Source organism: Pyrgilauda ruficollis, unplaced genomic scaffold (assembly GCF_017590135.1).
Source record: "Pyrgilauda ruficollis isolate IOZ18807 unplaced genomic scaffold, ASM1759013v1 scaffold61, whole genome shotgun sequence".
Lineage (NCBI taxonomy): Eukaryota > Metazoa > Chordata > Aves > Passeriformes > Passeridae > Pyrgilauda > Pyrgilauda ruficollis.
Window position 1 is genome coordinate 3,581,824 of NW_024527822.1, and position 25,377 is coordinate 3,607,200.

At 41.3% G+C, this 25,377-nt stretch overlaps 2 protein-coding genes across 4 annotated transcripts; both read left to right on the forward strand.

Annotated features, from left to right (window-relative positions):
- The first annotated feature begins 641 nt into the window (after nt 1-641).
- HSPA14 (heat shock protein family A (Hsp70) member 14) lies at nt 642-12,424 on the forward strand. Its single transcript, XM_041483800.1, has 14 exons — nt 642-722; nt 951-1,031; nt 1,135-1,217; nt 2,366-2,414; nt 3,202-3,295; nt 3,406-3,496; nt 4,613-4,717; nt 5,295-5,456; nt 5,849-6,004; nt 7,212-7,314; nt 8,812-9,024; nt 9,417-9,590; nt 10,416-10,486; nt 11,750-12,424. The coding sequence occupies exons 1-14, from the start codon at nt 666-668 to the stop codon at nt 11,826-11,828; spliced, it is 1,518 nt and encodes a 505-aa protein (XP_041339734.1). The 5' UTR covers nt 642-665; the 3' UTR covers nt 11,829-12,424.
- Nucleotides 12,425-13,447: 1,023 nt separating this feature from the next.
- On the forward strand, nt 13,448-25,281 carry SUV39H2 (suppressor of variegation 3-9 homolog 2). Of its 3 annotated transcripts, XM_041483727.1 has the most exons (7): nt 13,448-13,495; nt 14,459-14,604; nt 15,560-16,231; nt 18,123-18,269; nt 19,822-19,951; nt 21,313-21,428; nt 23,121-25,281. In XM_041483727.1, the coding sequence occupies exons 1-6, from the start codon at nt 13,477-13,479 to the stop codon at nt 21,420-21,422; spliced, it is 1,224 nt and encodes a 407-aa protein (XP_041339661.1). In that variant the 5' UTR covers nt 13,448-13,476; the 3' UTR covers nt 21,423-21,428; nt 23,121-25,281. The 3 variants fall into 3 exon arrangements, with proteins under 3 accessions (XP_041339661.1, XP_041339660.1, XP_041339662.1); XM_041483726.1 differs by having other exon boundaries at nt 21,313-25,281; XM_041483728.1 differs by lacking the exons at nt 19,822-19,951; nt 21,313-21,428; nt 23,121-25,281 and adding an exon at nt 18,365-19,787.
- The last annotated feature ends 96 nt before the right edge of the window (nt 25,282-25,377 follow it).

Consider the following 25,377-nt stretch of genomic DNA (forward strand, 5'->3'; position numbering starts at 1 on the left):
CTATGGCCCTTGTCTCCTATTGCACTTTATTCAACTTCTTAAATTTTCACAGGAGACTGAACGTGTTTTTCACAATCAGGAGGAATTTCTTCACAGAAATGATGATGAGAGTGGAACAGGCTGCCGAGCGAGGCGGTGGAGTCACCGTCCCTGGAAATGCTTAAGGCAAGTCTGGACATGGCACTCAGGGCCGTGTGTTCACTCACTGGTTGGACTCGGTGATCTCAGAGGTCTTTTCCAGCCTCATGGAAAACGCTGGGAAAGGTTCCGTGATTCTGTGATTTACAGCCTCTTCCTCCATGCGCTTCACTGCTAGCAGCTAAACCGCGAGAGGCGCCACGGACATAAACCACACGCACACTTGCTGCTTTCTCCGCTTTGATCTCGATTGTCTGTTTTGATGTCTGTATTTTCTGGTTCCCGCCCTTTAACTCCTCTTTTCTCGCCGCCGGTGCCCCGGCTCAAACAAACCCTCACGGAGCCGCCTCCCCTCAGCGCCGCTTCCCGCCAAAACCCGCGCGCCTCGCGCGCGCATCTGCCCCCCGTTGCTATGCGCGATGACGCCTCCCGCTCTGCTTTTTTTCACTGGCTGCTCCTCCGGCTACGGCGCAGCGCGGCGCGCGATTGGCTGGGAGCGGGCACGCGCGGAGCACGCCGGGGCGGCAATGGCGGCCATCGGGGTGCACCTGGGCGCCACCTGTGCGTGCGCCGCCGTGTACAAGGTGAGGGCAGCGCCCGCTCGGGGGGCCCGGGCAGCGCCTCTGCCGCTCGGGGGGCGGCTCTGCCTCTCCGGGGGCCCACCCGGAGTCTCTGCCGCTCGGGGAGCCCACCCGGAGTCTCTGCCGCTCGGGGAGCCCACCCGGAGTCTCTGCCGCTCCGGGGGCCCCTCGGCCGTGAAGCCCCCACAGGCTCACGGCTCTGCCTCCCTCTCCCTCTCTCTCTCCCCCCAGGACGGCCGCGCCGATGTGGTCGCCAACGACGCCGGGGACAGGGTCACTCCCGCGGTCGTGGCGTTCTCGGAGAGCGAGGAGGTGAGGCTGCCTCTCCGCGGGGCGCTGTGGGGAGGAGCAGGGCAGGGGGTTTCTGTCTGCTACTCAGCTTTTCCTTTTGTGTTGTCCTTTATTTTTCATTCAGGTTGTTGGCTTAGCTGCGAAGCAAAGTAGGATAAGAAATATTTCAAACACTGTCGTGAAAGTAAAGCAGATCCTTGGGCGGAGGTAGGAGAATGGACGTGAAAGGGGCGGTGGGAAATTAGGGAATTCACAGAGTGACTAGGTTGGAAGAGACCTTAAAGACCATGGAGTCCAACCCATGCCTAACACCTCAACTGAACCATGGCACCGAGTGCCACATCCAGTCTTTTCTTAAACACATCCAGGGATGGTGACTGCACCCATTTTTTCCCATTTAAGGCTGGTCTGAGCACTAATACTGAAGGCAACTCTTGAAAAAAAAAAAAAATCTGTTATCATAGAGTCATGGAGTCCAAACAAGTCCTTTGTTTGGAAGGGATTTTAATGATCACCTCCCTTCCAATGCCCCTGCCAGGGCAGGGACACCTTCCCCTAGACCAGGTTGCTACTGTGAGCTTCTCAGCCTGTCTGTTCTTCCAGCAGCAAAGAGGTGCTTCTGGAAATAAAAAAGTAGAGAAGAAAAACTGTATGATAGGTCTGAACTTGTCAGTGAAAATCAAGTTGTGAAATGTAGTAACAAGTTGCATATATGCTTTTCATACATACTTACGTTCCTTAACAATGATTTTTTGTCACCTGATTGCTCTTTGTAAATTCCACTGTGGTTTTGTTTGCATGAAACTTTGTGTTGCTTCTATTGCAATAGTGACACTGTTGATTAGTGCCTGTTGTGATTCCTGTTAGAGGAGCTGTGATAATTTGCAATTAGAGTGACAGTAGAACTAAACCTCTTGTGTTGGAGTTAACATCAGAGATGTGACAAAACTTCTTAGTGATGACCCAGCTGTATGTTCCTTTCATTGACAGGAGCTGACAAGATGTTGCCCTTTCTGTATTTCTCAGCACTTCTCAGATGCAGAATTTCACTGAAAGCTTTTATAAACGTTCATGGGTGATTAAAACAATGTGCTGGGTTTTGGTTTTCCTTTTCCATAATTATTAGGTATTTTTTCAATCATAAGTTTTAGGAAAGGAGGATAAAAAATGCCACCAGTCAGAACTGCTGGGTTTTCTTCTACTCTATAAATGTATCTGTAGAATGAGAACAGGCATTTTTTGTTTAAGTATAGCTTGATGTGTTGGAGATGTTACAAGGAATATCAGCAAGATGCATTTGTGCAATTAACCTTGAATGCATGATTTATTTTGTTATTTTGAATTTTTATGGACAGCTCTGGTGACCCTCAGGCAAAGAAATACATTGCAGAAAGCAAATGCTCTGTGAGTATGATGATTTATGTAAATTTATGCTTTCCTTGTTATTGTTTGGGCCACCCCATTCTGTGTTGTGTAGTGATCAGCTCTCATCATATGATGTCCCTTTGCTGCTGTGTGGTTTGTTTCTGTCTTTATCCAGTAGATAACCATGCTCTGGAGGCTGCCAGCATAATATAGTTAGTTCCAACAGAAAATTATGTATCTCTTGGCCATCCTCCAAACAGATGAATCCTACTGTATTTAGGCAGTACCATTGTGGTTTTTCTTAGAGCTGGTGGAAGATACTCAAGTTGCAGCACTTTGTGATTAACCTCTTTAACCAGCTGATTTAATCCCAGTATTTAATTTGCAGAATACTGTCCTTGTTGCTAGAAAATTTTGCAAAACAGGAGAAAAATTATCCTGGAAAATGCATTCATAACAAAAGAGTGAGTTTTCCCCTGGGATTTGACTGTTCATATTGGTGTGATTTTATAAATAGCTGGGATTTTTCTTATGGAATATAACCAGGATACTTTTGTTCTAAGCATTGCTTTTGTACTCAGGAAAACTTAATAGAAAGGGAAAGTCTTGACTCTTTAAATTCTTAAATGTCCCTGTTGTGTCTGTCATATGCTAAGGGGTCTTTGATAAGCATGTTGAAATGTTTATTCCCTTGTAGTAGAATGCTAAGGCAGGGAGTGTTTACACAGCCCAGTGCTTTTTACTTTAAACAGAGCCTAAATTAAACATTACTTTTGGTTATTAACCAAATTACTGTCTGACAAAGGTGTGCTGGTTTTGCTTACAGATAGTTGAGAAGAATGGAAAACTTCAGTATGAAATAGATAACAAACTTATTAACCCAGAAGATGTGGCAAAACTAATTTTCAGTAAAATGAAAGGTATCTAATGATTCATTTCATTGGCATGATTTAGCTTTTTAAGCTGTCCTTTTATTTTTAAGATGTCATATATTTTTTACTCACCATGCTCTGCCTGTGTTTCTAAACAGAGACTGCCCAGTCTGCATTGGGTTCAGATGTGAATGATGTTGTTGTCACTGTACCATTTGATTTTGGAGAGAATCAGAAAAATGCCCTTGGGTAAGAGCACTGTGGTTTTTCTGGTATTTTATGTGCCTAAAGCAGATGGACTGGAAGATCAGCAGTGGGAATTCTGCTGCTGGACTTCTACTTGTGACCATCAGTCAAGATATCGGGATGTTATTTAAACTTGGGAAATATGAAAGCAAGAGGTTTAATCATGAGTGGAGAAACTTTTAATGGGAATTTTCTGATGTGACCAAAAGGAAATTCTGAATCAGTGAAGTGAGAGGAAATTTCAATTTCATCAAGGACAGATCCTCACTTCAGATCAGGATCTCCAGTGACCCCTTTGAAATGCAAATAGTTTCTCACCCTCCTCCATAATTTCACCTCCCTGCCCTCCATACTCCCCAGAGTGGTGCTGCATGGCCTCTTGAGGTCTGTTTTGTCAGAGGGCAGATTTGGAATACATACCAGTTTTCTACTTGGGAATTCTGTTTGGAAACACTTTTGCTTGAACAGTTCCTCAGTAGGAAAACATAAACATGCTTAAAGCTGAGCATAAATGTCAGCAGCTATTTCTGCTTTCTGATGTGTAGAAGCCCTTATATTTAACTGTCATGAAAGAAATAAATAAAGCACACCTAAATGTTGCTCAGAAAGCAGGAGCTGGGGATTTGCAGTGTCCATTTTGAAACATTCTATTGCTCTGGTATAAGTTCAAAGTGGAGGAAACAGGTTGTGGGGTATTCCCAGGGTTACTGAAGTGTCAAGAAAACATGTAAGTTAAATGTTGTAAGTGAGGCATGGTGAATTAACTTTGTTACCTGTTGAAATAATGTATCAAGGAGCTTTAAGACCACACCTGAAGATAAGTTACCAAGTTTGATTTAGGGTGGGGTGTAGTTTTGGGGTATTTTGCAGTGTTTATGGGCTATGTAGTCTGATAGACCAGTGTTTTCTTTGACAGTGAGCACACAGCAGATGCAATTCTTTGAAGAACACAGTAGCAGCTGACCTCCTTGGTACTTTTCCAGTCACTCAGTTTTGTTAATATCACGCTATAAACAAGGTCTGATTAGGTGGCACATGTACTTCAGGTCAAATCTTAGTAGCCTGTGACTACAGTGAGATCATTAAAGTAAAATGAAATGCTGTTATGGCTCATTGCAGGGAAGCAGCTGCAGCTGCTGGGTTCAATGTTATGAGATTAATTCATGAACCATCTGCAGCTCTCCTTGCTTATGGAATTGGCCAAGATTCACCCACTGGGAAAAGGTAAAATCCTAATATTTTATTTCTTTTTAAGCTGCTGTACTTAAATCCTAAGAAATATTAAGTGAGGGAATGCCATGTTGCCTTAGCATGAGGCTTGTTTTGCTTTTTTCTCTCAATCAAGACAGTAAGCATTTAGAAGTTGTAATTTGTAAATCCCTTTGCTTTGGTCTTTATATTTTGAGAATTGTCTTTAAAGATTTTAAAGATTTGGCCCCAGTTTCCAACTTTCTGTTTAATAAGCTGATTGCCTTGAAGAAAAATGCATTCCTTTTTGAAAATATTTTGGCATAGCTTGTTTTAATTGTGGGAGATGGGATCATTTTACATGGGTTGGAAGAACTCAAGCAGAGCTCCTGGATTCAGTAGGTGCACCTGGTTGTCTTTATGAATATATAGATAATTCACTTTCAAAATACTGAAAACTGTTGTCAGTTTGAACTTTTTTGTTCTTCTTGTGTGGTGTTTCTTTACCATTCTCATATACTTCTCGTCTGATTAAAACCTTCAATACATGGTGGTAATCTTTTGACAATGTGTCAAAATTAATGCTACTTTTAACATTTTTTTAATGTGGCAGCAACGTGCTGGTTTATAAACTGGGTGGAACATCACTTTCTATCACAGTCATAGAAGTAAACAGTGGAATATACCGTGTACTTGCTACAAACACAGATGACAGCATTGGTGGAGTTTGCTTCACAGAAGCTCTAGCACAACACTTAGCTTCTGAATTTCAGAGGTAAGATTTGAATTCCAACCATGTTGCTGTTAGGACAGGATCTTCATTATGTGGTGCTTGCTTAAAAAAAAAAATCTAGCAGAATCTCTGTTAGTGAAATGGTTCAAGTAAAGATGATGCTGAAGGAGCAGTCAGTTGTTTGGGGTCAAGGAGGAAGACTGGGAAATGCCTGAGTTTGGGTGGATGGTGCCTTAAGTTGGTGTTAAACTATAAGGGCTCAGCTGTGGACTCTGTGTCAAGATGTGTGCAAACATTCAGTAGTGGCATTGTAGTTAATACTAAAATGTTTACAGATAAAAAGTGCAAGAGCTCTAACTTGTTTTTCTTTTCAGAAAGTTACCAGTCAAATTCCTGCCTCTTTAATCTGGTGTCATCATTTTTTTTAAACACAGGTCTTGTAAACATGACATCAGAGGAAACCCCAGAGCCATGATGAAGTTAATGAACAGTGCTGATATTGCAAAACACTCTTTATCAACCCTGGGAAGTGCAAACTGTTTTGTAGATTCATTGTATGATGGATTGGATTTTGATTGCAACGTGTCCAGGTAAGGCAGATCTTGAAACTACTGAAATCTTTCTGGGTGGTATTATGGATGTTCATTCAGTAAGCTTTGATTTCTGTTTATTTTAGAGAAGGAAGTAAGATTGAAGGCAAACCTGCTGTTTCATGTTGATGGTTCTGTTATGCTGCAGTCTGTAGTGGTCAGGGCAATCACAGTAACAGTGTTTCCATGATGGTTAGAAAATGAAGTGCCAAAAAGGCACAAGGAGACCCCATCTTCAGAGTCTGGTTGTTGATTGGAGGGAGTAGATACTGTAGTGAATCAAGGTGGCTGTTTCCTTCCCCTTGTTGTTTTTGTTCCACTTTCCTTAAAGAAAAGATGGCTTGTGGACCCTTCAGTTAAATGAGATCCAGAATGGTAGGAGTCCTGGAAGTCTTGGTGTTGCTTCTCAGTGAGAGCTGGAGTAGAAAGACATTTTCTGTCTTTTTGTTCCTACTGCTGTGTCCTACTCAGTCTTTTTTCCCTTGGGATGATTTCTTACTGAGATTTTTAGCTCGCTTTGATTGCTCTTCTAGGCAGCAGCAGCTTTAGCAAAATGAAACAGACTTTTCCATTCCAGAACTCCAGCAGTTGGAGCTAATCAAATACGGCACAGCATGTTTGAAAGTGTGAGAAGCAATACTGTATAAATGGAGTCAGCTCCATTTGGATCAGGATGCCAGTCCTGTGGATCAGTGTTGCAGACTTGGATTTGTTGTATTCATGCAGAGTAGAACTTCCTTTGCAGGCTTGAAAGAGACAAAAGCAAGCACAAGTTTGTTTGTTTGTTTGCTTAATCTGCTCCCTGTGTGAAAATCAGGACACAGCATGATTTGCCTCTAAAAATTAAGTCCTTGTATTCATTTTAAAGATCACAAAGCAGTTCCAGAATTTTTCTTTATTTTTTTGGCATGAGTCAAGACAGTAATACTGGTGTTGCCAAGACAACAATACTGGGTTTTTTCCTCTGGAGTACATTGAAGAATGAATGTGCATTCATGTAGGTGTTGATGATAGAACTAATAACACAGATACTTCCACAACAACAAAATTACTTGAAGATTAATGATGGAAAGATGACTGTTTAAAAATCCCTTAGTACCAGCTGGAGAACTAAAGTATATTCTAAAATTTATTGTTCTTCCATTTCAGGTACTTGTCTCTAATGGATGACATGATCGTTTTTGAATGTTTTATTTTTCTCTTTTAGGGCCAGGTTTGAACTTATCTGTTCCTCACTTTTTAGTAAATGTGTAGAAGCAATTAAAAAGCTCTTGCAGCAAGTTGGATTTACAGCAGATGATATTAATAAGGTAATAATAGAAATCATGTGTCTGTAGGACACTTCCACAAGAACAATGCTTATGGGGCCTGTTTTCCTTGCAGACTGAGATTATTTCATGATATATTTAAGCTGTGTTGACTGGGATCCAACAAAGTCTATAGATTCAGGATCTTTAGAACTGCTGTATTTGCTTCCATTTCAGGTATTTGAAGTTAAGTAAAAGGTAGAGTCACGTTCAGTTGTGTGTTTTTACTGCTGCATATTGAGTAGGTGGGGAGAATTTGTCTCCATCTGGTGTTTGTGTAACTGCCCAAATTCAAGCTGAGGAGTACCTGCCTTAAGTTCAGTCTGTGGGATTTGTTCTGCCTTCATTGAACTTTAGACAGGGTTTGCTGCCACTTGTGAAGAAAGGTGAAGTTTTGACTTAAAACTGAACAGATCACTAAGTGTTCACTTGGTGCTTCTCCTTGCTGGCTTAAAAACTACAGGAGGTGCCAAACCAGAGAGTGCTTTAATCCCAAAGATGTGAGCAAGGCAGCAGACATTAGCAGTTTAATTCATGTCTCTCTTGCCTTGGTGTAAGAGAGGAAATTGATCTTACCCCTTTGTACCTGTGCTTGGCAAATGGTGCTGCATTCATTGCTGACAGCTTTGGCTCATCAGGTCTGCAGCTGAAGCTGCTTTCAATGACACTTGATGCTGTTTCAGACTTTTAATTAGTGTTTGTTGTGTCACATCCCAGTTTTTCTGATGGATAATGAAGTATCCCAGGTCACTGTTCAAAGAATGGCTTTTGTTTTCTGGTCGCAGTGGTTTTTAGGTGGCTTTTCAGGCTCTCAGGCTTTAATGCTTTGGATGAAGGGCAGTGGAACACTTGAAATGTAAAAATAAATAACTTCAGAGTTGTAAATTAGGTTTATGTTTTACACGAGGAAAAGTTAGCTTTGTTTCCAGATCTGGCTGGTTACAACAAAGTCTCTGTAATAAGACTTGAATTTATGGATAAAACCTGACTTGCTCCTTCCTAAAGGTGCATGATGGAAGAGTGGGTGGCAAGCAGCACAAGTTACAGCGTGGGGAAATTTTAGATTCCAGGGAAGGAATGTGTAGTATGAGGGAAATCAGATGCTGAATTAAGGGCCTACAGATCTGTGGAATACAGCAGCTGTGGAGGAAAGGTCCTGAGCAGCCTGTTGTAACTGTGCCTGGTCTGGTCAGGAGGTTGGACTAGATCACCTCTGGAAGTCCCTTTAAACCTCATGTTCTTTTTATGATGAATTTTTCAATTTTCAAGGTGTTATTTTATTCAGGTGATTGTTGCTGTAAGAGAAACCTCTCAAAGACATCATGTTTCCTTTAATTTCAGAAGCAAAAGTATCAAGTCTACCAAAGATTACATCAATTTTTATTTCAACAACTGTAGATGATAAAATATCCCAGAGCAGTTTGCATTTTTGCACAGCAGGGTGTGACCTGTTTTATTTCACAGACTAAAGATTTGAAATTATTATGATGTGTTTTCCAGGTGGTTCTTTGTGGTGGATCTGCTCGAATCCCCAAGCTACAGCAGCTGATCAAAGACATTTTCCCAGCTGTGGAATTACTGAATTCAATTCCTCCGGATGAAGTTATTCCCATTGGTGCAGCCATAGAGGCAGGAATTCTGCTAGGGAAAGAGAATACCTTGTTAGAAGAAGATGCACTCATTGAGTGTTCTGCCAAAGATATTCTTCTTAAGGTAAGGCTAAAATTAGAATATTAGAAAATTTTACTGCTGCAGTGAATTTATAGCACTGATTATGTGTGATTGATGTTAGAGAAACAGCATTGCTTTATTATTACTTCTACAGATTTGCTGTAGAGCAGCAGTACATGCTAACTTAGGTTTATTGACAAAAAAAATACAGGAAAGACTGATTTTAAGGGGACATGGATTGTATCTTTCCTATGTTGTAATAGCTGGACTTCTCATTTGTAGGAATATCAGGGTTTTTACTTGCTGGGGTGGTAAATGTGACAGGGAATGAAGCTTGGACTTCTTTTCTTGTGGAGCACTGTTGTAATACTTCCAGCTCAATGAAGCACTTAAAGAAAAACATGAACTATATTCCTTTTTTTTTCTTTTTTAAGGGAGTAGACGAGTCAGGGGCTGACAAATTCACAGTGCTATTTCCATCAGGGACACCACTGCCAGCTCGAAGGCAACACACCCTGCATGCTCCTGGAAACATTTCCTCTGTGTGCCTTGAGCTGTACGAGTCACTGGGGAAGATTCCCATGAACGAAGAAGAGAAATTTGCACAGGTGAGTATGTGCACACTCCTGTGCAGTTTTAACAGCAGCCTCCTGGGAAAAAAAAATTTAAACCAATTCCATCAACACCAAAAGTTATTGTTAGAAAATTACAGTGACATGCATCTCTTTGGTACTGGTCTTTTAAATATTCTTCTGAACATGCAAAATATTGAACTACTTTGTAAAGTACTGAAGTTTCCCCTTTGAATTCTTAAATGGCTGACAGGATTTGACACGTGGCACTACTGTAATAAGATCACCTGGGATGAGAGGTGTTTACCAGTTATTCCAGTCATACACAGATCCTTGAACATTTTAAAAATAAAACTGATGAAGGAAATGCTATAGCTAATGTGTTTATTACTTTTTGATCTTCCTAGATTGGACAGGATCTTGTTATGAAAGATGAAGATGAAATGATTCTATCAAGTGTGGGTTTAAAGTTGTTGTTTAGGAATCAACCTACAGAGAGAACACAGCTTTTTTGAAACAGTTAATTATGTGCTTTGCTTGGAAAGCATCAGGGAAGGGGCAGATGTGTCTGAAACTGATGGAATATTTAAGAAGATGGTTATTCCACCTTAATTCTGCCCAAATATCTTTAAAGAGGGAAGGGATGTTACCTAATAATTACAATACTGATTCTAAAGGACACTGTGGGAATGGTAGGTACTTCAGGGACAGATCCTGAACCATCTGAACACAAAAACAATAGTGCAAATAGCTAAAATGCATGAATTTTCACATCTTAGCTGTTGTGTCACTTCCCTTGAACTGCTGAACAGGAACTTGAAGAATCTACTATAATCAAACTTTCTTTTTTATTTTTAATAGATTGTACTCCAGGATTTAGATAAAAAGGAAGATGGCCTACATGATATACTAACTGTTCTCACAATGAAAAGGTACCCAAAACACTTGTTCTGCTGTTTACCCTCTTATGTCACACTTCTGACAGTCTTTGCTCCTGTTACAGAGTATTTAATTTTTTTTTTTTTGAGAAATTTCAGCATTTCTTTGGTCATAAGGCTGTACAGTCCTAGCAGGGGTAAATTCTGTAGAAATGTGGGTTTTCTGTAGTACCTTTGGTGCTGTCATTGTTTGATTCTTAAAGAAACAAAGATTAATGCAATTGTGTAGATTATGTTTAGCAACTTCTGAACCGTTGATCAGTTTGATCATGCATGAGAGCAGCCAGGATCTCAAACTTCCTCTGGAAGTGGGTTGGGTAGCTTTGCTGAATGCCCACACTCTTGGGAAAAACTGAAGGAGGTTTTGTCTTTTTTAGTTATGAAGGATTGTAGAATTTACAGTGGCTCTGTCCTTTCAGGAGCATGGTTGTTAAAAAGAGAAACAATGCCACAGGAAATTTCTACTTGCTGTTTATGTTTCAAAATACTTCATTTTCTTATGTTAGCTTTCAGGTGCATTAATGCCTGTTAATAGACCTCACCTAAAATGCCTGGTTTGTTATACAGAGATTTATACTGAGTATTGATAAGGAAAACATTTTGGGGGTTATAGATTCAACTCTGTCATGCAGAAAAACATCATTATTTGAAAGGAGATGTAAGGAATATTTAGGTGTAAAAGGCAGAGGAAGTTTAGTAGAGAACATTTATTTGTGCCTAAATTTATTTTTTATGACTGTATGCCTAGCTGAAGTAGGGCTCAATATTGTTTCTAAAGTCTTGGATTTTGACAATTAAGGTTTTCCTTGTTGAAGGAGATCCTTGGAATTAAAAGACTACTTAAACTTCGAAAGTCAAGTTCTCAGGCTATGACAAGACATGTTTATCAATCCACTGCTGTTACTCAGTTCTCACAAGGAATATTTTTAATAATATTACCACATATTCTATTTACAAACCTCTAAAAAATAAATTCAGTTGCAATATTTAAATGTGTTCTTAGATCTATTCCAGCATATGTAGAGAAGATAGATGCTTTAAGGGCAAGAAGTGCATATAAAAACAATGACTAATTTAAACTTAATTTCATAAACAAATTTCATCTGTGTTGAAGCATGTTTATCCCAGGATATTTTGATGCTGATCTGTCATCCTTTCATCTGTGTGGAGATTGTTGTTTATCCTCTCTGGCACATGCAGTAACATAGTAAGTGTTGTGTTGAGGTAATCCTAAACATAACTCTCTCCCTTATCTAGGGATGGGTCCTTGCACGTCACCTGCACAGATCAAGATACTGGAAAGTGTGAAATCATCACTGTTGAAGTGGCATCATAGGCCATTTTGAAAGGCAACATTTTTCTAACTTGATTTTTGTCTCTTACTGGCTTTTCTGCCAAAACAGTGACTCTTTGTGATGTCTCTCATGATTCTTAGAGGACAGTAATAAACTAAAGTAAAATGCCACCAAATTATTTTGCCACCAAGTCTGTTTAGAGTGTGGTGCAAAACGATAGTCAAGAGATGTGAACAGCAGATCATTGAATTATCAGCACTTGGTTTACAAAATGCAAAGCACAAATACCTGTGGTTCAGCAAGAACCATAGTTTGAAGATTTTTCTTGACTAATCAGGTCTTGTACCCGTTTAGCTAGTGCATCTGTGGCTCCAGTAGTATAGCTTTGAACCAGTGAGAACAAGGCTGGTGAAAATCCACTCTGGTAATTATACTGGAATCCTGTGTGATTGATATTGCCCAAAACCATGAAGGTGGAGCCCATTTGCACAGGCCTCTTGAACAGGAGAATCTTTTTTTTCAAGAGTTTTTTTCTGTAAAATGGTTTTGTCATATTACCTGAGAAGTGTAAGAGTTAAGTGTGCTTATTTATACGTTATTAAAAAATACATTTTTTTACACAGATCCTGGCAATCTCCATTATGTGTGGTACTGTTTTAAATCTGTACAGTCATACGTTTGTGTGGGTATAAACTGGCAGGTTTTTCAATAACGAGATTGAGCAGGCAAGTGTGGTTATGGAATATAAGGGTCTCGGCCTAAAGTGCTGTTAAGGGACAACAGCTCAGTGCCTACAGCCGTGTGTTACCTTGTACAACACTGGAAGTGGCACAGGAGAGCCTCAAGAATTAGAGAACACAGGTATCTGTCTGGGATTGAAGAGGGCTGTAGGTATTCCATTGGGTTGTAAGAGGGGGTTGTAGCCCATTGAGGGTTGTGAGGTGTGTTCCATATTCCATTACCTGCCTGAAAGGAGCCTTCCTGTCCGTGGTTACCTGGGAGAAAACCCGGCAGGATGAGAGGCTGCTGACAAAGCGCTGACAGGGGAGGTTTGGGTGGGACAGTGGGAGGAATTTCTTCACATTAAAGGTGATTAGACATTGGAATGGGCTGCCCAAGGGAGGTGGTGAAGTGTTTAATTAAACAGCCAGGGGTGTTTAAGGAAAGCCTGGACGTGGCACTCAGGGCCATGGTCTGGTTGCCAGGGTGGTGTTTGGTCATAGGTTGGACTTAATTATCTCAGCGGCCTTTTCTAAACTAATCGATTCTGTGCTTCTGTCGAAGCTACATTAATAGTAAACACCTCATGTGAGGAGTGAGATGTAATGACGGTGTAACATTCCCCCCCTCCCAAGAACGGCCGGGACCATTTCTCCGAGGTTCTTTTCAGTTCTGCAGCTGAGTGGCGCGGGTAAGAAGCTGCCTCGCGCCCTCGCGCTTCCCCCGCCTGCCCCTGAGCTCTGTAAGAACAAAAGCAAAATGGCTTTAAGTCCGTCCCGCTCCCTTTCAGCCGCTCTCCGCCCCGTTCCCGCTCTCCCGGCTCCGTCCCTCCGGGGGCCCCTCACGGCAGAGGCGGGAAAGGGGAGGGCGGGCGGAGCCGCGCGTGCGCCTGGGCCGCCCTCTGCGCCCCGCCCCCTTCCGGCGAGGGGCGGAGCTAGCGCTGCCCGAGCGCGGCCCCTCCCCCCCAACATGGAGGGCTGGCGAGGAGGTGAGGGGGGAGCGGGCTGGGGACGGGGCCGCCCGGGGCTCAGCTGCCTCCCGGGCGCTGGGGGACCGGGACGGACCGGGGGGAAGGACGGGTGGGGAAGCTCCCGCTCGCTTTCGGCGGTGGGAGCCGCTACCGGTCTCTGTCGCCCGGCTCTGCCAGGAGCGTTCCCACCGCCCCTGCCCACAGACCCCCGGCGGGCGGGGAGGGAAGGGCTGAGGGTCCTGCCCGCTTCCCTGAGGCTGCTTCCCGCTGCCCCAGGGGAGCTGTGGGAGCAGGGCGGGAGGTGCCTGGGGTAAGCCTGGAACCGAGGGTGGGGACGCGGGAAAGGCACCGCCGCCCCCTCCCGAGCTCGGTGAGCTGCGCTGGGGCCGGGCCGGGGCGGCGGAACCCCGGGGGGAGGCGGGCACGGCCCCGCAGCCGGCGGCTCCCGCTCTGGACTCCATCCAGCCCCTTGATCCCGGTGCTTCCCGGGCGCTGGCGCCCTGCGGAGTGTCTCGTCCCGCTAAATCCGCCTGGCTGGCACTCGCGATCCTTCCGGACGAGGAATGTAGGTCTCTATCTCTTCGTCCAGTCACCATGGTTGCATCGCAAGTACTCAGTTGCGCTTGACTACAGAAATTTGGCGGTCTTGTTAAAGAATGGAGGTTTCCTGCTTGCCGTAATTCAGTTATGCCACGCGGTAATTGTAGAAAAATTTCTGGTGCTTAGTGTATCTTTCACCTGTGGAAGTCTCTGCCCTCTTTAGACGCGTACGTACTGTACAGAATGAAGGTGCAGGGAGGGAATCATTAACGTGTTTCACTTGACCCGCTAGAGAAGGGTTGAGTTGGAGACGCTGCAGTTGTACAAGAGACTCGTGGACTGCTGTAACAAATGGTAATGTGGGGACTCTGGGATGAGGCATAATTATTTCAATTTAGCTGAGACATTAAATAGGATTCTTTACCAATTTTCTTATTGTAGCCTGGTATGTGCCATGTCTAGCTTCACTTGAGACCCTCCAAGAATTATGTAGGAAGGAAAATCTCACATGTAAATCCATTGGAATCACCAACAGGAGTCTAAAGAGTTATGAGGTGGAATATTTGTGTGACTACAAGGTAGAAGAGGTAAGAGAAACACAGACCAATTTGATCACTCTTTCAACTGAAATTTGGAAGCAAGCCAAAGGTAGTTTTGCTCGTAATATAAAGCAGCAGACAGTGAGGACAAAGGTTTTGCTGGCGTCAAATTAAATATATTTTAAACTTTAAACTGTAAACAGAAAGTGGTGTAAACTGCTACTTTCAGTATGTGGAAGGAAGATCTTTTCCTGAAATTACAGACATTTAGAATATGAAATGTTTCACTTTTGTGTATCTGATGCTGATGTTTTAGGGTGGTAGCTCAGTATGAATTATGATGCCTCTCCTTTATTTGTAGACAAACATGTGTATTTCTCTCTTGATTCTTTTAGTCTATTTGACGAAGAATTAGGGCCATGTGCTGCAAATGGATTCCTGTGAAATTCAGTGTCAGGATTTGTCCTTGTTACAGTTATTTGTCCTTTTTAAATAAGTGCAAAATGTATGCTGCTTCATTGTAAATACAACATTGCGCTTATCAAATTAGTGTTCTGGGAGGATGGTTGATATGATCAATAGTGGGTTTTAGACTTTTTTTTGCTACATTTTGCTTTTTTTTTTTTGTTCTGTATGTGATATGACTGCATTCTGCTTGTGCATACGAGTCATACAGCGAGTTAGCATAGCTTACCACCTGCCTTGACAAACTAGCCTCCTCATCCAGGTATGCTGTTAGCAATCAGAGTTCATCCCAGCTTTTGATTTCTTTGCCCCTAGAGCCAGTTTGTAAAGTATGCAAAGTCGTGCTATAAGTTAATTTGCAAACAACCTGATTTTTCTCTTTCTCCCCAATTGTAATTTTTATGGAGACATCAAGGCCTTCTGCCCTTTGTGCTGATTCTTAAGTCCAGAGCTCTTGTGTTTGTTTGTGTTGTTCTGTGATGCTGGATTTCAGCAACGTGAGCTCTGGCTAAATCTGTATCTGTTTCTGTATTTCAAGGGCAAAGCATACTATCTTGTGAAATGGAAAGGATGGCCAGAGTCTTCAAATACTTGGGAACCTCAGAAACATCTGAACTGCCCTCTGCTTATTCAGAACTTTCTTAGAGACAAGAATGAATACTTGTCTCGGGGGAGAGGAGGAAAAGCAATGAAATTGAGAAACCATGTTAAAACTTTGAAACCTGCAATTGCAGATTATATTGTAAAGAAGGCTAAACAAAGAATAGCCCTGCAGAGGTGGAAAGAAGAACTCAACAGGAAAAAGAATCACAAAGCAATGATTCTGGTAGAAAACACCGTGGATCTTGAAGGCCCTCCTTTAGACTTCTACTACATCAATGAGTATAAACCTGCTCCAGGAATAAATGTGCTCAATGGAATAACAACTGGCTGTGAATGTGCTGACTGCCCTGCTGAGAAGTGCTGTCCAAAGGAGGCTGGGTTTATTTTGGCTTACAATAAACGTAAGAAATTGAAAATCCAGCCTGGCTTGCCCATCTATGAGTGCAATTCATATTGTAGGTGTGGGCCTGACTGCCCCAATAGGATTGTGCAGAAAGGGACCCCATATTCCCTCTGCATCTTCAGAACCAACAACGGCCGTGGTTGGGGAGTAAAAACCCTCCAGAAAATTAAAACCAACAGTTTTGTGATGGAGTATGTTGGAGAGGTAGGTATGTATTTATCTTGTAGAGGTGAATTGCCTACAATCAAGGAAATGTTAGATAAAATCTGAATGAGCTTTCTCTCAGTTTTCATACTTCTTGACTTCTTGACCCAGAGGGTGGTCAGACATTGGAACAGGCTCTCCAGAGAGGTGATCGTGGCAACAAAGCTGACAGAGTTCATGGGGTGTTTGGACAATAAGGCACGTGGTGTGATTCCTGGGGATGTCCTGGGCAGGGCCAGGACTTGGTGATCCTGGTGGGACTCTTCCAACTCAGGATACTCTGTGATTCTACTATGTAATAGATTAGTCTGCTTTTGAGTAGAGAGATAAAGGGACATTGAAGTCAACAGCAAATTATGTTGTCTAGAACATTCCCTCATTCCAGAACAGTTGTAAAAGGTCAAAAGTAAAGAGAATATTTATCTCATATGGCACTAAAGAATTATTTTAGATATATGCCCTAAGAGTATTTCTAAAGGCAAGTCCTTAATTTCTTTCATGGCAATCATATTCTTCATTCTTCCCTGATCATCTTTTTTGTAGGATTTTTGCCATTCCCAAAGCACAGCTCTTTTCAAACTCCCTGCACAGACCTTCAGTCCCTTTTTTGTTTTGTCTGCACTTCTAAGGTAGTATTTCCAAGCGTATTTATTGCTTTTGATTAACAACAAGAATAAGATTCATAGTACGGACGTTATCTGCTTATTCAATCTCATACTATTTCAAAGAAAACTTTTGTGTTATAAAATACAGACCTTGAGCTACTCTTGAGATTTTGTATTGCCCTGTGTTTATGTGTTTCAGCCTCTGCTCTGTTCCTGGGCTCTTTGCACCAGCAGTTCCTGGCAGCCTCTCTGTTACAGTGTGTTTCATTTCTACCACAAATCTGCCTTGCTACTATGTTGACTCAAAGTATTTCCTTCTGTCCCTTTGTACAATGTTTATGTTCTTAAGTAGATTTCCTCCATGCTTCCTGCCCCAAAACTTCTTCTCATGTTCATCCATTTCCTTTAAAAATACGAAAGGTCATATACTCCATTCACTGAAAGATGATTATGTTGCTTAAAGAAAAGAGTGTGTATTTACCATTTCACCTGAATCTACTTAATATCTACTGCTGAGTTCTCAAATCTCATCTATCAGATTTTAGAGGGATTTGTTGTCCAATTCCATCACATTTTGCATGTCTCTTGCTGCAAAATTATGATTTCTTTGCTGTATCTGCACAACAGAATGTGTTTAATGTGATGGGCCACAGATGAAATTGTTTAAGCTGTTTCGTCTGTCGACAGTGACACACTCGCCTAATTGAATAGATTGAGCTTTGTGAAGTGATGTGTGTGAGCTGCAGTGAATAGGATCTTTCACTGCAGTCAAAAATAGCAGGAGGAGATGCTTCTGGGAAGAGAGGAAATGAATATCGGGCTGTAAATGTGACTGGGTTTTAAAGACTGATACCTGTTGATCATCTTTGCAAAGGGAAAAGGTTGAATCTTGGTTTTATGTGAAGTAAACGAGGCTTTCTGGATCTAATGGGGAAAGTGTGTATATAGAAACTTCAGGTAAAACCAGTTGATTGTATTGTCATCACCAAAATTATTAATAGAGGGTGCTGATATGGTTTTTTTTTTTCCAGAGACAAGGTAGTGCTGTGCATCAGGTGTAGACAAATTGCACCCAGAGAAGCCTCAATCAAAAATAATTAGTTCAGCTGTATGTACTCTTATGTATTCTTCATTCATTAGATGGAATGCTATTTCAACATCAAAAACTTATTGTGGTATTTTTTTGCTAAGTATTTTTCTAACATGATTGTGATTTTTGTTTTGATTTAGTAATAATTAATAATATGATGCAGGTTTCCTTATTCCTTTTTTATTTCTTTTTTTAGGTGATTACAAGTGAGGAAGCAGAGAGGCGAGGCCAGTTCTATGACAACCAGGGAAATACATACTTGTTTGATTTGGACTATGACTCAGATGAATTTACAGTAGATGCAGCTCGATATGGAAATGTGTCCCACTTTGTGAACCACAGTGTAAGACTTTGTTTTGTATACTAATAATTTGGAGAGTTATCCTAATTGTGCTAGAAATGTCGTCTAATGTAAACATTTCCTTACTGTATTGACAGTTTTTCTGGAATAGTTTGCTTCATGCCAGCACAGTCCAGTTAATCAGATGATCTAAAAATAGAACAGAATACTGGGCTTCACTTGGATTGAGACTGCCTACAAAAATCTGGGGGAGAGATGCTGCCTGAAGTGGACATCCTATAGGACTGGAGTTTTCACTGAATCAGCCACTTCTAGACAACCAAAATAGGGTTGGTTTGGGTGTGTTTTTTCTGAGTACCTGAAATACTTGGTATGTGACAGTTCCGTAATGAACTTTGCCAGGAGTCAGAGATGACAGGAATTGATGTGTTATTTTGTAGCTGGGTAGGTTGGAATGTTACTCTGAATTTCATCCTGCAAACTTGGAGAGGAAAAAAGAGAAAATTCCTGTGCTTTCTTATGTATCTACAGCAGAGAAATAGAATTTTTCCTCCTAATCTAAACTTGCCAGAGAGCTCAAAAGTAAATTTTAACAAGCAGTTTTTGTAGTGTTTTGTTGAAGTTCAACTGAAGTACCTAAAGAAAGAAAGCTGAGCTGCATTTGTAAGGATTCCGGAATGAAAAATTATTATTTCTTACTAATCTAATGTTTGTGAGGTATGCAGTCAGTATTCTACAAATACAGAAAATTAATGTCTTCAGGTCTGTGAGATGATGACACTTGTATTTCTTGCAGACTTGCCAGGGAGAAGGATGAATAAGAGTTTTAGATGCAGAGAGTTGCTCTTCACTTTCGCAAATGGGAGTGTAAATTTAGATATCTTCAGTGTAAATTCTGATGTCTGCAATTTCAATTCTGATTCTTTAATGTGTGATATATTTCACTCTTAACAAAAAAGCATTCAGAATTTAACAGTCTCAGGGACTACTGACTTTTGACACTTAATCCAGACAAAATGAGGAAGTGGTTTCTAGTTCCAGCTTAGTGACCTTCACCCTTCTCCTAGCACTCAGACCATGGCAGGGAATTCAGAAGCCAAGCAGGTTTGCAGTTTACAGTAGAAATTCATGCATATGAAGATGTTATCTCTAGCCTGGAAGCAGTGCTTAAACATCACTACAGAGCAGTGAGTTTGTGGGGCTTGAAACACTAGGTTGTTTTTAGTTTTCTTTCAACTTTAATTCTTTTTATGGGTTTTGGTGGTAGTACTAGCCTCTGAATGTAGCTCTAATTATTTTGTCACCATTTTTGTTGTCACCTTTGAAGGTGCCATTTTTTTTAAATAGGTTCATATTAGTGTAGTCTGCACATTGTGCAAAGGTTGCCTTCCTGGAAGGACTTGGATCTGAGCTACAGATGTTCTCTGGAACATTATTTCAATTTGTTGATTTCAGAAGATAACTTAATTGCAGACTTCTTTCACTGAGACAAGAACCCATTCTTTCTTTGCTGTGACCTTGGTTTACTTAAACGCTTCAGTGATATTAAACATTAATTGTTCTAAACAGAAACTGCATTCATTTTTGCTTACAGTGCGATCCAAATCTTCAAGTCTTCAATGTGTTTATTGATAACCTCGACTTGCGTCTTCCTCGCATAGCACTGTTCTCTACTCGAACCATCAAGGCTGGAGAAGAGCTAACCTTTGACTATCAGATGAAAGGTCTGCACATTTTAACATGGTTCTTGTGGAAGTTTTGGGGTGCTGGTGGGTTTTATTGCAGCCTGAATGATGGTGGCATTTCAGCTCAGGCGCAGCTTTTTATAACACAGCTCTGCAGTCATTGCTCATGACATGTAGTGCAGAGAGAAGCACACCCAGAAGCTTTTACCTGCATCTCTAGTGCATTGCTCCCTCAGTGCTCCTAGCACATCAGGGATTGTGGTTGGATTGTCTGGTGAAGCAAATGATTTTGAAGCTTTGTCCCAGGAATGCTCAAAGGAATGGTCAGGCTGCCCTTAAATAAAGCTTTCCTTTATTCAAATCAGCATTTCAGGCAAACTACTTTCTAAGAAGTCTGCTAGTGATAGTTACTAAGATAGATACTAAGGCAGTTGTAACAGCTCAGCAGCATGAGGCACCATAGGTGTGTCTTTGAGTTCTGGTGTCCTGTAGGCCTCAGCTGTGGGTGTAGGTCCTACAGAACAGCTGTTTCAGATGGGATAGAGTTAATTTCTTCTCCGTAGCTGGTACAGTGCTGTGTTTTAGACTCAGTATGAGAACAGTGTTGATAATTCACTGATGTTTTCTTAAATCAAGAACTTTTTTGTGTCTCATGCTTTACCAGTGAGGAGGTACTCAAAAAAATATAAAAAAAAAATCTGATAGGAAGCATAGACAGATGAACTGGTCAAAGAGCTATTCCACGCCAGAGAATGTCATGCCCAGTGTAGAAACTGGGGAGATATCCAGAAGGGGCTGATCAGAGTTCAGGGATGGCCTCTGAGCATCAATAAGCCAAAGGTAAGCAATTTTATGTGCATCACTCATGTTTGGTTTTTTCTTTTATTACTACTACTAATAATCAGCATCAGCATAATCAGAATATCGTAATTATTACAATATTTTACTGTTTCAATTATTAAGCTGTTCTTAACCTGAAAGTTTTACTTTTGGATCTCCTCCCTGCTCTGCTGGGGTGGAAGTGAGCAAGTGTCTGCATGGTGTTTCATTGCCATCTGGGCTGGAAACACCACAGTGCCAAATTGATTTGAACCTTAAAACTCCTCTTTCTCTCTGTTTGTGACGCTGACATTGAAGGCCCTTGAAGGCCAGCTGCACTCTCAGCTGATCCATGTGGATATCTGGGGGTTACAGAGATCGAGTCTGAGTTTTGGATTCCGATGTGTATGCCAGGTGTTGTACAAGTAGCTGTAACAAGGGTGTCAGTAGAATCTGAGTACAGCTTCGCACACAGCTCTTTGAACTGGGCTGTTAGAAGGCCTTTAGAAACTGTTTGAGTACTGGGCATGATCTTGGTCTGTCTTTTAGAACTTTCTTACTTGTGTTCATCTGTGTTGCAGGTTCAATAGATCTGACTTCAGACTCTGCTGAAGGTCTTAGCCCATCCAAAAAGAGCATCAGAACTGTCTGTAAATGTGGAGCCATGTGTTGCAGAGGTTATCTCAACTGAGTTCGGGTATCCAAAGTCACAAATATTTTGTTCTTTTTTTGATGTGTTTTAAGAAGATTCTTCTTTCACACATATATTCAAGTATTCTTACATCTAATCTAAATGAGGATGGTGAAAACAAGGTATTGTGTTGGTAATTGAAATGGCATTGGCCAAAGAAAGAAATTGTAGTGTTTCAAGACAATATGGAACTACTAATGGGGATTAAAAATTCATTTTTCTGGAGCAGTTGTTTAGGAAGCCGTAAAACGTATGCAAAGAAAACTAAAATGTACCTTGATTTCAATATTCCTAGAATCATGGAATAAACTGGATTGGAAGGGACCCTCAAGGGTCATCATGTCCAACTCTTAGTCCTGCACAGGACATCCCCAAGTGTCACCCCTTTTGCCTGAGAGCATTGTCCATACACTTCTTGAACTCTGCCAGGCTGGGTGCTCTGACCACCTCCCTAGGGAGCCTCTTCTAGTGCCCAACCACCCTCTGGATGAAGAACCTTTTCCTAATATCCAATCCAATCCTCCTGTGACTCAGCTTCAAGCTATGTGTTTTCTATACCTTAAGAAGTCAGGAGGCATTTGCTTTGAATTCTAAATTTTAGTTGAACAGTTGTTTTGCTTTTTTTTTGTTATATAAAGAAAAGCTTGAAGATCTTAGCAATAACATTTATGACACCACGGTGAGGGATTAAGGAGAGCCAGTGTGTAAATAAAGGTTCACAGGAGTGCAAATTGTAAAATATCCATGGAATTCCATGCAAAGGAAGTAATTGCGGAAAGAAAATTAGAGAGGCCAAAGCTCAATTAAAATTTAACCTGGCCACTTCTTTAAAGGATAGTAAAAAAATGTTTTTATAAATATGTTAATAGCAAAAGGAGGGGCAAGAAAAACCTCCATTCTTTGTTGGATACAGTGAGGGAATATGGTCACCAAAGATGAGGACAAGGCTGAGGTACTTAACACCTTCTTTGCCTCAGTTTTCAACATTAAGACAGTTGTTCTGTTCTCAGGACAACTGGCCTCCTGAGCTGGAGTAGAATAGTCCCCCTGTAATCCAGGAAGAAACAGTGGGAGGCTTGCTGAGTCACTTAGATGCTCATGAGTCCATGGGATCCATCCTAGGGTGATGAGAGAGCTGGCAGATGAGCTCACCAAGCCATTCCATCATGTACCTGGAGAAAAGGAGGCTCAGGGCTGACTTTATCTCTCTCTACAACTCCCTGACAGGAGTTGTAGCCGGGTGAGGGTCAGCCTCCCAGGGATCCAGCAGTAGGACAAGGAGACATAGTCTCATGGTGTGCTGGGGCACGTGGTTAGGTTGGACATTAGGAAAAATTTCTTCAGAGAAGGGGTGATTGGACACTGGAATGGGCTGCTCAGAGAGGAGCATCCTGAAGATGTTTAAAAAGAGTGGACGTGGCACTCAGTGCCATGGTCTGGTTCACAAGACGGTTTTTGGTCATAGGTTGGACTCGATGATCTCAAAAGCCTTTTCCAGCCTAATTGATTCTGTGATTCTGTAATTAGTATTAACAGATCTCAAGTGTAAAACTTGAACTTCTTAGCTGATGTTACGTAGAATGTGTTCAGTTATGCTCTGATTTTTAGTTAGGATTCTATAGGAGGACTGCAGTTCCACAGAGCATTTGTAAATATGGAATTGTCAGAAGTAACATTTGCCATTTGTTTTCATTACAGAAATTTGGCAGTTGTGGCTGAAACAAGTTGCTGGCTACAGTTTGGAGATAGATAACAAAAGGTTAAGGAGAGCAGCCCATTGTCTAACAAAGCCAGTGCATTGTGGAGATATGCTCTGTTATCTGTTAGGTGCAAAAGAGCCCTGGGACTGATGTATATTCACAACTGGTTTTGGTTAAATTTTTACATACCGTGTCTTTTTTACCTAGTGACAGACTTCTGAGATACTAGGCCTGTATTTTCTGGTTGCAAAAATGTTAACTTCAGTGAAGTTAGACTAGGGGTGAGTATACCCATTTGCTGTAGACATTTGTAAGATGTTCTTGAATGTAAAGGCTGAGAAATGTGCTGTTCTTCAGCTGCTTGAGTCATCTTTTTTTTCCCTGATCATCTTAAAGTTGTCTCAATCTATTCATAACATATGCTAAGTTTTGCTTGGCTTCAGAACCACTGAAGAGCAGTTGAGGTGGGTGATGAGTGGAGTTACAGCCAAGGTCCATGCTCTAGGGATGATCCACATGCTTTTTTCTCATGGACTCAGAGCTTGTAAAACTTGCATATTGCTTACCAGTCATGTAAATGTTGACAGGGTCAGGCAGAATAATCTTGCTCCATAAATGGATGCTCCATAGCTGGATGCTGGCTATGTATCATAGGTCAGCTAGTTACCTTTATAAGGTGCACAGCTGTTGGCTCAGGTGAATGAAGTCAAGTACCTAGCATGTAACTGTTTACTTAATTTGTTAGAAAATGCCTTAAATTCCATGTTGATTATTAGCACTTCAAAAAGAGCATTTCAAGGTTGTTTCTTAAGAAGCACAGTTGCATTTGTACTGAAGATCTGGCTCTTTGGTAGCAAATGACATTTTATATGCTACTAGCCAAAATCAGTTTTACACTTTTGGTGAAGAGCATGGGCTGCTGGAAATGCTGTGTGAGTTTTGTAATCTACAATACAGAGATACACGTTGAAATAGAGACTTTATATTGCTTAATGAATAGGAGGAAGTTTGCTTAGATTTAAAAGTATCCACAGTTGATAAATGCTGAATCTTGTCAGTTTTTATCATGCTATATCACTATTGAATTTTTCTTTTAACTTAAAGTTTTAAGTGGAATGTGGAGCTTTAATGTCAGCAAACTCTAGATGATCTTGCATCGTTTGGAGTCATTAGTGCTTTCCCTTGCATGTAGCTCAAATGAGCAGTGCATTCCATGTGGATGGAATCTGCAGCCTCCAGCTCCCTGATCCGCCGCAGCCTGCAGCCTGCGCTGTCCCTGCAGGATGGAGCAGCTGCGGCAAGAGATTAATTCCTTACTCCAGCCCGTGCCACAGGCACGGGGCAGACCCCAGGCTCTGTCTCTCCCCACGCCCAGTTTGGTTCAAATATTGCAAGTAGATGCATTTTAGAAGGTAACAGTTGTGGCAGTTGTACTGGAGTGCAGTGTCTGCCTTTTCCAGAGGCAGGGAATGTTACCACCAGCACTGGAATAACGCTGTTGTTTGTTAAGGATATGTGTGTTATCTTCTGCCATAAATAAAGAACTGTTAATTTATGTTCTGGGAGGTAGCAGTATTTTGTGTTTATTTGAAGGAAACCCGTGGATCTAGTTTCCAGCATAAGAGCCTTGAACAGTATTTTATATTTACATATTCACAGTGTATTTGGATTGCAGTCAGTGAATTAGCTTAATGGGACACTGTGTCACTTTTAAAACACCTTTTACTGTTTTTATGAGTTTGGCAGAAAATTGCCAAACTGAAAATGGAGAAATAGCTGTTTTCAATTTCTTAGGGAAGCTAAACCAGCCCAGCTTCTGCCTTTGTTTTGCGGTCTGTTGGCATTGTCATGGTCACCAATTCAGTCCTGTGTATGCACTTCTTGGGGGCTGGTAGCCTGTGGCCTGCCCCCCAGCTGTTCTTTTTTTGTTGGTTCTATTTTTTGTAGCAAAACTAAAGCTGCAAGATCACCTGTAAGAAGAGCTATTGTCTATTTATTTAATCTCCAAGTTAAGTCAATCTTTTGGTTATTATTAATGTATGTTTTAGGAACTGTATTAGAATATACAGTTTGTAAGCTCAGGAACCTTTTCTTTTCATACTGTGTCATCTCTAGTATTGCTGTCTTCCTATAGTTTTTGATAAAATAAATTAAATTTAGTTTTTCTCTTGTTGTTGTCATTTTTAAAAAATAAATTAGCCTGTCAAAATTAGTTGTAGCACTAGAATTTGCTTTAAGACTGCAACTTCTTAATT